Source organism: Solanum stenotomum, chromosome 4 (genome assembly GCF_019186545.1).
Source record: "Solanum stenotomum isolate F172 chromosome 4, ASM1918654v1, whole genome shotgun sequence".
In the NCBI taxonomy this organism is placed as follows: domain Eukaryota; kingdom Viridiplantae; phylum Streptophyta; class Magnoliopsida; order Solanales; family Solanaceae; genus Solanum; species Solanum stenotomum.
Genome location: NC_064285.1, coordinates 14,928,636 through 14,940,592, shown reverse-complemented (window position 1 = coordinate 14,940,592; position 11,957 = coordinate 14,928,636). Strand labels below are relative to the sequence as shown.

Below are 11,957 nucleotides of genomic sequence, written 5' to 3'. Positions count from 1 at the left end.
AAATTGGAGAATATAAGGGATATATAAAACAACCGTTTGGTGCTAAACCCAAGCTATCACCAAAATATTGTCACATAGATGTGTGACGTCAAATAGATTTCTTAGTTTGTAGTTACCTTCTTCTGGAGTCGGTGCTAATCTATTCAAGTGAGCTCCTCTCTAAGACTATTCCATCAAGAACAACTACAAAGATAGTGTGAGACCTACGACTTAATTACCATTTTTTTGAATCAAAAGTTTCAATTTCTGTGTAGACGTCTTCATCCTTCATGCAACATATCTTCAAGCATATCTAATTTTAATACAAAAAATTGTCATTTCATAATCTAATCCAAATCTTCTCTATTAAAGCACAAAATTACAAAAGGAAAAACTTTTGACAAACAATTCAAGAGATTATCACCAAAAGACTATCAAAAGAAAAAAATAATTGCAGCCCAACAAATCTATTATAAAATACAAAGCCAGAAAATAAAGCACAAATATATACAGAATAAAAAGGGACTTTCGTCAAATTAACTGTATGAAATATTACAAAAAAGTATGTTGTCACGATCCAAACCATCGTGATTGACACCCACACTAACCATCCAGTGAAAAAATCATTAATACTAATTAGCTAACCAAAGAACCAAACTACTAAGGCATTTAAAGATATGAAAGTAGGTTTAAATACTAAGGAAAAGATAGGGAGTTCCGATAAACTCCAACAAAAGTCTAACAACCAAACTAACATTGCGGAAATAACGCCTAGAACCTGAAAGTCAATGTACCAAAACATCTAAAGTTTAACCATAAGTCTAAACAAGAAGGGTACAACCCCAAACTAAATATAAGACTAACTAAAGTACTAGTCTAAGTCCGAAATGTGGACGTAGACAGAAAGGAGAACACATGGAAGCCCGGAAGAACTGGTTCACCCTTGAATTTGAACGATCACTGATCTTCTAAGCAAGGTCTGTCAATAGCCGCCTGAAGATGTCGTGTACTCAACAAAGAAAGAGCAAGTGCATTATCAGTACACAACCACAGTGTACTGGTAGGATCACGCGGCTATCCCACTAAGTGCAACATGCATAATCTATTACAATATAATAAATAACATGCATACACCGAACATATACAATATCAATATCATTTACAAACAACATACAATTTCACAATTCTCAAGATATACAATTATGTCAAGTCAATGGTCCTCTCATGGAACCCAAACCCAAATTGTTAACATACTAGTACGTGGTATTCGATCCAATGTTTATACCGTAACGTGGCTATCGATCCAAGTTAGTCTGTCAGAACGCAACACCTGATCCATTCAACAAGCCACAATCACAATCGCAAGCACATTCTCATAATCATACAATCAAGTCATGATTCATGACATTTATCATTCTTCTATCCTTATTACAATTAGTGTAATCAATAATGCAACATCCGCATCAATACATATAGTATAATGAAGCAAGAACAAACATACATCATAAAACATGAAATCACAACCATCACCTACCTCGAAACAAGCTTGAAATCCCTTAAGAAAAATGATCCTTCCCTTTTCGAATTCTTNTTTATGCCGTAACGTGGGATCCAAGTTAGTCTGTCAGAACGCAACACCTGATCCATTCAACAAGCCACAATCACAATCGCAAGCACATTCTCATAATCATACAATCAAGTCATGATTCATGACATTCATCATTCATCTATCCTTATTACAATTAGTGTGATCAATAATGCAACATCCGCATCAATACATATAGTATAATGAAGCAAGAACAAACATACATCATAAAACATGAAATCACAACCATCACCTACCTCGAAACAAGCTTGAAATCCCCTAAGAAAAATGATCCTTCCCTTTTCGAATTCTTTTCGCTTGTTCTTGGTCTACAAACAATCAATATAATGCTAGGATCAATAAACAACACCTAATTACCCGGATTATATCAATAATATCAATCCTAGGTCAAACCCTTAATCCTCATACCCATATTATGGCTTTTTCCCACCATAATTTCCAGATCAAAACCCTCTCCCATCGATAATTACCTATTTGAATACGTTCTACGGGTCGCAAAATGGATTCGGGGAGTTAAAACCTTACCTTTAGCCTTAAGAATGGTGAAAAACTGTCAAGAAAGCATATGGGGTCGTCTCCTAGCTCTCAAAGTCGAAAAGTGCAGAATAAAACATTTTCGAGGTTTATTTTCGACTTAAATCGCGACTGTCCCGCTATGGCGGCCCCCAGCCCACCACAACGGCCCCGCCTTGGCGGGAATAATCCCTCCTTAGCGGCTTGCACGGAACCAGTGAGTCGATTTAAGAATTCCAAACTCCCATTCACAACACACCTTCATCCCATGACACTCAGAAAATATCCATTCACGCTAAGATCAATTTCGGGAGTTCTACTCTCCCGAATTCAATTCTGTAAAGTCGTACGGGTTCCTTAACGTTTTAGCTATCTACTCATGTGATCACATTCACAATTAGATCACCCAATTGTTACCAGATTTTCTAGACTTTAATGACTTTGATTTCGTCCAAATCTGGACTAGGTTGGAAAATTCCTAGTTACTACGAAAAAGTTTTTCGGCCCAAAAATTTTCTCCGTTGACTTTTCTATAACGACGGGAATAGGTCGTTACATATGTAAAACACGCATAATATTACAACTCATTATCCTAAAAGAACTATCATCATATAAACCCGAAAAATAACTAAGAATATCATACAAAATTTATGTGAGTTATTGCCGACATGTTTCTCTACCCAAATAAAGGCTCATACCATTATCAAAACAATAACGTGTTTTGCCCCCGACGCTTTCATCACGAAATAATATAATGCTTGAACTCAAAAATCAATAGTATTCAGTAATTGAAACCTAAAATTAAAGGAGAAAATATATAGGTGATGATGCATGCTGATGAGAAAACTTTTAAGAGCGGTATAAGCTGTGAATATAGAACTAATGAAAAACCTTTACTTGATTTGATAGACCGTGTGATAATGTTACTGAATATATATACTCTTTTTTAGTGCAAATTTATAGAATGTTGTAAAGAATGTGAAAAGGTTATTAATATGAAAGATGAGAGAAACAGAACATTAAGATTGAAATAATTACATGTCAAAACTAAGCAATTGAAAGATGTATTAAATATTTTTGGAATACGAAGAAATTTTTTACTTTCAAATTCAATGTACACAGTGAAAGGTTTTTTGTTTACAATTTTTTTTTACTGTACTTTTATTAGGTGAAGAACAAATTAAATTTGTTATCAATGATTTATGGGTATTTCGTAAACAATAATAACAATAATAATAATAAATATTAAATAATAGTATGAGATTTAGTATAATATGACATGATAACTATTTAATAGTTATTGATTAATTAGATATTTATATATTTTAATTTAGTATAGGGAAAAAATGGTAATTCAACTTTTCACTTTACAGGTTCCCACTTTTAGTAATATATAAATATATATATATATATGATGATGATGATGATAGATGATGATGATTTTTATATAAACTGTGATGCAAATCATGCTATGCACTGTGAATAGTCTATAAGAACTAATTGAAGATGTAATATTGTTATGACTTTGTTTATAGGGGAGGAAGAAAGTCTAATAATAATATCCTGAACAAGCATACATTTTTATTGGAAAAGATGCAATACAAGGGGGAAAGTTCAAGCTTAATGCTTATGGCTCTTAAGTAATTGCTTGAACCAATAGGCTGACATTTTCGGATATCGCTTAAGTGTTGTGTAATCAACATAGACAATACCAAATCTAGAAGTATAACCAGATCTCCATTCAAAGTTGTCTAGCAAAGACCACGCGAAGTAGCCTATGACATTAGCTCCTTCATCGATAGCCTTCTTTAGTTCGGCCAAGTAACTTCTGTAGTAATCAATCCTTTTCGTGTCATGCAATGCGTCTGAAAGAGAAATATTCCCTGCATAATCCATACCTGAGATTCATCTATCGATAAGTCCTGAGAGTGATTTTTAAGTTGGTTTGAAAATTCAAACAAGTTTTAGAAGTTTACCATTCTCTGATAGAAGGATGGTAGGATTTCCATAGTGTTCTTTTACATAGTTGACAGCTTTGTAAAGACCCCAAGGCACAATGTAGAGCCAATAGGAGTGTGCCTATAGGCATTAAACAGAATTAGCTAAAGGTTAAGATGTAGTAGTTAGTACTTTTTAGGTACAAAAGTACTAACTCCAATGTGCTTACCCTAGGACCAATTGGTACTCCATTGCGATCATCTGCATCGGCAAAAAAGAAAAAAATTGGAATCGACAGAACTTAAATCTTTAAAAAAATGACATGAACAACATTTATGTGAAAACCTGATGAGTTTTAAGGCATAGCGGAAAATAAAGAAGTAAATCTTACTAGCAAATCCACAGTTTTGATCCTGCTGGTAGGCAAGGGCTTTTAGTTTGGATAGATGATCATATGCATAAAAGGTAGTATAGTGGTTTATGCCCACATAATCAATTGATCCTTTCACCATCTTAATCTCATCTGTTGTGAATTTAGGTAACCGATCTCCAACAATATTTTGCATTGTTTTCGGGTACTCTCCATATACTAGAGGATGCAAAAACCTGCAAGTTAACTGCTTAAGGAAACCAAACATCACTAAGAACCGACCACTCTATTAAGTAAGTAATGTACCATCCCAATTCAAAGTCTCTTGCTCTTTGAGCTGCATAATTGTCAGCTTTCGATCTAGTCAGTGGTTCGTACCAGACAAAATCCAAGATAATTCCGAATTTTCCCTTCTGCTTCTCCTGTCATTGCATTGAGTAATGACAGGCTAATATTTAGTGACAATAAACAAGAAAAGAAAAGGATATATAATCCTACTTGATAGTTTTCGCGATATCTATGAGCTGCAGCAGCATGGCTCAAGATCAGATTATGTGCAACAATATAAGGCTCAGTTGCAGAGTCCCCTGCTGTACAGTTACCAAATGCTTTAGAGCACCTTCCAGGTGCAAAGAATCCAGTATCATATCCTAGATCAGCAACAACTCTTGGTTCATTAAATGAGAACCAATTCTTCACTCTATCTCCATATGTCTTGAAGCAAAATTCTGCATAATCAGCAAAATCTTTCCTACAAGATTTATATATCAAATCACTTGCTTTCCGAACAAAAGAGTCATCAAAACTATAATTTGGGATAAATTTTCTTCATATACTTACACGACTTCACGACTTAACCATCCCTTGTACCTATTCTGAAGTGCTTGAGGTAAATCGTAGTGATTAAGATTAACATACGGGGCAATGCCTGCAAAAAATATATGTTCATCAAGCTTTCCAGTTTACATATTAAGCAAGTTCAGTAAATTTACCTCTTTTGAGCATATAGTTAATCAACTTGTTGTAATAAGTAACACCCTTCCAGTTAATTTTTCCAGTTCCATCTACATTGCAAAAGTGTGACACACCATTTATTTTATTATTTATATAATAGGCTAAAGTATTTTAAAGTTGAGAAGTGGAAAAAAGAAAGGAAATGATCAAATTACTTGGGAAAATCCTGGACCATGAAATTGAGAAACGGTAAGCATCAAAGTTCAGCTTCACCATTAGATCAATATCTTCCTGTACCCATAAAATACGATTTGAATCATTTTTCATGTCATAAAATCATAATTCTAAATAAGTCTAGGGTTTATTAGAAATAACATATCTAACTCTAAGGTATTGATTAGGTCGTGTATTGTACTCTATCCTTCCTAGATCCCAATTTGTGTGATTACACTAGATAAAGGTGTTCACGGGTCGATTTGGATCGGTTATTGATCAGAATCAAGATCAAATCAATTTAATTCTAATCATTTTGTCTATCAATATGGTTGGTGATGGTTAAATGAGACTTTCACTCAAAGACAATTTATGGAATTGGTTGTTATCAGTTTCAATTTGGTTTGGTTTGATTTGATTATTCGGTATTTAATCATAAACAAAAATTTTAAAAAAATGATCCATTCAAGAGAGGGGAAGAAACAACGATTCATTCTGAACGAAAAATGGCTAGAAAAACTAACGTTACAGAATTTTTGATCACTGAATTTACTGAATAAAGCTTCAAAATTCACAATTTTTCCCTAGAAAGAAGAGACGATGACATTCCTTGTCCCACCAAGAATTGTCATGCAGACTCATATACATGAAACCAATAAGATAAATATTCTCGTCTTAGACGTTTTTTGGTTTCATAAATAAATTATAAATAAAATTTGATGAAGACATATATAAGATATTCAAAATTGTTTATAAAAATAATATGTTATGCATGTATAATAATAAAATGTAAGTATATAATTTTTTTCGATGTTGTTTGATTATTTCTTTGATTTTTTTTTAACAAAATCAAAACAAATCAAATACTATCAATTTTTAAAAATGTAAAACCAAATCAAACCCAAACTCAAGTAAAATCGGTTTGGTTAGAATTTTCGAAGGGCTTTAGGGAGAGACTCTCTTTCTTTCTCAGATTCAAATGTGGGACCGGTTTATTCAAATCATGAATACCTCTGTCATTGGATATGTTATTATTGTTATTATTGTGATTATTGTAAAATTATACATCTAACCCGGGTACAATATTCCATTATTAATTAATTAGTTAACTAGGTAATTCTACTTGAGTCAAATGATATTTTTGACTTGATCATCATATTGGATTCTCAATTCTTGTATAATTATGTTGTCACATCCCAAAAAAGAGTAATATAGTCCTAATCATTTTGTCTATCAATATGGTTGGTGATGGTTAAAAGAGACTTTCACCCAAAGACAATTTTTGTGTTGGTTTTAATTGAGACACTCTGAATTATTTAATATACTTCCACACCATCAGCAATAGTAGCTTATTTGATTTGCTTTATAATTTACTCAATCTACATGCCAACTCTTTCATTTTAAATTTATTTCAATAATAAGAATATTTTTATCTCAACTTCTTTATTCTTGTATGTCTTTTATTTTTTAAAAAAATTAAAATTATTTCGTAAAATATATTTTTTAGTCAAGAATCTATCAAAAACAACTCTCTACTATCTGTGTACATCCCAATCCCCCCGAAATCTCATTTTTGGGTAATACTAAGTAGGTTATTGTTGTAAGAATGGTATTTTTCTTTCTTTTTTTATTTACTTTAAACTTTATAGTATTTAAAACCACAAATTTTAAGAGTACTTTAATATGTATTAAAGTCTTTTTCGCCTTTTTAAATTAGTATCTAGTCAAATATGGCTATATGAGTTAAATAAAACATAAAAAGTAAGAGCATAAACTTTTATATATTATCTTTAAAAAATAAACCATATAAGACGTAAAGCTTTTTCTTTTTCTATGTCTCGCAACCAAGCGACAATTGACCATTGAAGGTAGCTAGTGTGAAATAGATAGGATCGACCACTCTTAATTAGATGTTTCAATCTGATTTGATCCCTAAAAATGTAAAAACTCATGATAGGGATTGGTTCCTCCTTTAATAAATTAGTGCTAGGGCAAATCTAAATAAGTTGCGTGACTAGATTCTAAATATCAAAACTCTTTTTTCAGAAGCTAAAAACATAATTTTTTTCAAAAATATATTTTTGAGAAAAAATACACTTTGAAACACCTTCAAAAAAATTATCAAACACTAATTATATTCTTGTTTAAAAGTTCTTTATTTATATTTATTAGTCAAACAAATTATTTCTCACCAAAAATGTTTTTACATTTTTCAAAACAAGTTCAAAGTTTAGTCAAACTTGCTAGTAATTTTCAGCTTACTTTATAGTGGTGGTACTGATCCGCAGAGACCTCTCCACTTGCATTATTTGGCTCACGTCCTGTTTTAACACCAAGAAAAGAGCTCATACATGGATCGAAATTGTCCAAAAAAGAATGTTCTAGTTTGACTTAATGATACGGAATTTAAGAAAATAAAGAAAATTTTCAATCTTGTGATTTTAAATTAAAGTTATGTCAAATTTACAAAAATATTATTTAATCTTGTAGCCTTAAACATGTCATGTGGAAACTAAAGTTGAAATTAAACATTTACTAAAAAATGAAAGGGTGGTTCTTTTCTAAACAGACTAAAATGAAAAGTAGATCATTCTGTAATAACAATAATTTATATGTACCGGGCTGTTTGATGAAAGTGTCCCAAACACTAGGTCCACGACCATCCTTGCTAGCCGCACCTTCTACTTGATATGCAGAAGTTGATGTACCAAACACAAAACTCTTCGGAAAACTCTCTCTATTCAATCCTCCGGTGTCAAAAACCGCCGTCACATTATCGCTCTGAATATCCATTAAAGTGGTTAATATTACAGCAAGAAGCAAAAACAACGATTTGATCATTTTCTCAATTGATGAAAAGCAGTAGCTAGTGAGTGGAATGGAGGATATATATATAGTGGGAGGCAATGCTATTTATGGAATAAATTAGATAATGTTTATGTGAGTGGTAAGACCAAGGGGGACATATTGCTCGTTACAAACGTGTGCAAACTTATCTATTATTTTTATTATAATAGAAATAAAAGTTTATCTTGATTACTTAGTCCACTTTCTAGTCTATTATCTAGTGATCATTTACAAACTCTAATTACTTTTATCATCATACATAATTTAATTAAGAGAGAGTGTAGTTAAGAAAACTAGTAAAATGTGTGTCTAGTTAATTGAATTTACAAAATAAGAGAATATTGGAAATTATGTATTTAATATAATTATTTTTGTATAGATGGATAAGAAATAAGTTATATATATTGTTGTATTAATTTTCATATAACTTATTCAATGTTTAGTAGGTAGAAAGGAAATAAGTTATTCATGTATAAAATTAATATGACGTTTGATTGACAATTTAATTAGAACATGCATAACTAATACATATATAAGTTAAAAGGGAAACTATGTATTAATATATTGAAATTGATGGGATATGTTTAATGCATGCATTAGTATGATTAAAAACAATTTGCCCCTCAAAACTTTTTCCACATCTTCTCATCATATTTATGGAGAATATGTTTGTAAATAAATATTGTTTTTTAGAAATTATGTAATGCATGTTATTTTTATTACATCGAATGAAACATTGTATAAGAAATAATCTGCATAACTAATGCAAGAATAATGAATACAAGCATTACTAATGTCAGCAATATAATACCAATACAACATATTCAAGATTATTCTTATATATTATATCAACGACCCGTAAGTATATATAATCTATCAAAAGATGAAAATGGTAGAACACAATGATAAAAGAAGAGAGTTTTTTTTATTCTCAAGTGTTCAATTGTGGGTGCAATGTGAACTCTTACCTCTATTTATAGATTGCATATAAGCATACAAATGATTGTCATAAACATGACATTAACTATGGACGTTATAGTAGAAGTTCATGGGGGGGGGGGGGGGGNAGGTTATGGAGGTGTGAGTTAAAATCTGAATGATTGAGTAGTATTTGTTGAGGATTTATGTCTATAGTAATAGTCAAGCTAACTGTTTCATACTTCCTCTGTCCTTAATTACTTGTCCACTTTTAAATTGGCACACCTATTAAGAAAGTAATTATTGACATAGTAAATTTACCATTTGACCCCTATTAATTATGAAGTGGATGAATTAAAAACTTAAGATTTTCAACAAGTTTACCTTTTTCAAAGTAATTAATTAAAGGTATAATAGGTAAAAATATTTTATCTTTTCTTGATTTGTCAAAATTGACAAGTAATTAGGGACAACTAAAAAGGAAAAGTGGACAAGTAATTAGGGACAGAGGAAGTATCACTCTACTTGGATGTACGTGCCTTGATAGATAATGTGTCTCATTAAAAACTTGCTAAAAAAATTATAGCCAAGGAAAAAGAGCACACAAATCTTTAATACGCATTGTTTGTTGCCTTGTTAAATATCTTGTCAAGAAAACTCAAGGGGACAAACCTAGTTAAGGACAAAAGAGTGCAACACGTATTTTATCCCTTCCAATGCAAACTTTCTTGAGATTAATTGGCATGGGGGACACCACCAAAACTTAATTTGAACAATAGCGACTTAATTTCTTTTTGATTTAATTTTTAGGGTTAGGGTTAGAAAAAGTGAAAAAGTGGGAAAAAGTGGGGTATGGTTGTGGGGTCATGGACCATTTTAACATTTTTAGAAATTTGAATATAAAATAGATGTTTATAAAAATACAACCAAGCCATTTCTATATTTATTAAATATTCTATTTTTTAAAAAAGTCATTTAATTATTCAATAATTTTCCTCTCTCTTCTCAACCTCTCTTCTTTCCTATTTTCTTGAGTACCTTAAAGATTTGAAATATTTTTTTCTCCAATCTTCTTCTCAAGTCAAAACAATTCATCCTTGTGCTCAGGTAAGTTCATTTTTATTTTCTGAACAGTTTTTGCTCCGTTTTACTATTTTTTTGTTGCATTTTTGTTTGGTGGATTTTGAATTTTTACAAAAATTCAATTGTTCTTGATTAAATTTGTCAAAATTTGATATGTTTTGAATTCATGTTCTTGATTCCGCATCTCTAATTGCGTTTTACTTTGGATAATGATTAGAATTTTTTTGAACTTTTATGTTTATATTATATATCGATTTTGATTTTTTTCTACGTTTTAGTAGACATTAAAGGTGTTCTGGTTGCTGTCGTTTGCATTCTTCCTTTCTAGAATTACTGCTTCTTGTTTTGCATGTTTGATAGAGTACTTTTTTGTTTCAGTTAATAGACTAGTGGTCGATAGATTGATCACTACAAATTAGTTTTTGCTTATAGATTGTAAAGTATGACTAAATATAGAAAATCATTATAGAATTTGTTTCTACTGCTTGCAGCAGTAAGAAACGTAAAACTAAAGAAGTTGATCACTTTTACAAAAATTTCTATAAGAGTTAGAATTACGGCTTATCGTGATCACTTTAGAAAAATTTTAATTGATCAAAAGTTCTATGCTGATTCCAAGTAAATTTGTTTTGAACGCTTGAGACATTTGCCGAAGCATTTTAAATACAATAAATAAATGATTTGTTATATGTTGTTGTGATGTACGAAGAATAAAAAAAGTTACATGACATCTAGTTCTATATGAACGCTACGACAACTTGTTTCGGCTTAATGAAATTTGCTTTGATTACAAGGTTGAATTGTAAACATACTCCGTGAATAAAAAAGGAGCAAAGTCCTTCAATATTGTGATTTTTTTTATTTTAAGGTGACCAAGAACAAGAACATCACTATTGAAAGGTTGATAAGCTTGATCAAATGAAGTCAATTGAGAAAGGAGCAAAAGTTGAAATGCGTTTTAGTTTGGTTCGTGCCCTCGGTGCTGCTGGCTAGGAATTCGACGGAGAAAGCGAATTCAAACCAAATCAAAATAGTGGTTGATTAAAATTTCTTCGAAATTTAACCATTAGGAAAAGAGTCGATTGGACTAGCATAGAGCTATTTGAAGAAGAAGATTGATTCGAACAAACAGAAAAGTGGATATTTAAATTGTATTGTAGTTATTTAAAATTGAATAACATGAAGTCAATAAAATGAGGGAATTAAAACAAAGATTGCCTTTTTATATATATAAAAAGTTAGATATTACGATTGGGTGTAATTTGAATTGTACTTTACTACCGTTGCAAAAGTGGATATTTAAATTTTGTTAATTGTACATTATAAATGTAATCAATTATTTCTCATGTGGCTGGTAGATGATGGATCGTATAGAATGACATTCCATCATTTGTAAGGTATATGCTAGTTGGTGCAATGATAAACAAAATATTAGTATATAACAAAAAAAGTAAATAACTACATAAATTATATTATATTGAGGGCTATCAACTGAATTAATTGTATATCTAAACTACATGCTTTATCAATAATATA

General features: G+C 31.1%; 1 protein-coding gene across 1 annotated transcript; it reads right to left on the bottom strand.

The window, feature by feature from the left end:
* Nucleotides 1-3,627: 3,627 nt before the first annotated feature.
* On the bottom strand, nucleotides 3,628-8,435 carry LOC125861201 (beta-glucosidase 44-like). Its single transcript, XM_049541145.1, has 10 exons — nucleotides 8,192-8,435; nucleotides 7,836-7,894; nucleotides 5,576-5,651; nucleotides 5,247-5,334; nucleotides 4,905-5,157; nucleotides 4,713-4,828; nucleotides 4,428-4,642; nucleotides 4,266-4,297; nucleotides 4,075-4,177; nucleotides 3,628-3,996 (listed from the first exon to the last, which is right to left on the bottom strand). Exons 1-10 carry the CDS (start codon nucleotides 8,412-8,414, stop codon nucleotides 3,719-3,721), a joined length of 1,443 nt encoding a protein of 480 aa, XP_049397102.1. The 5' UTR covers nucleotides 8,415-8,435; the 3' UTR covers nucleotides 3,628-3,718.
* Nucleotides 8,436-11,957: the final 3,522 nt, after the last annotated feature.

Bases quoted from the DNA above. Each gene is read 5' to 3' on its own strand.
- LOC125861201 (XM_049541145.1), bottom strand. From the start codon at position 8,414: ATGATCAAATCGTTGTTTTTGCTTCTTGCTGTAATATTAACCACTTTA. The intron at 5,158-5,246 runs GTAAGTATATGA...TAAATCTTGTAG, and splicing joins TGGTTAAGTCGTGAAGTCGT to GAAAGATTTTGCTGATTATG. The intron at 3,997-4,074 runs GTAAACTTCTAA...GATGAATCTCAG, and splicing joins CATCCTTCTATCAGAGAATG to GTATGGATTATGCAGGGAAT.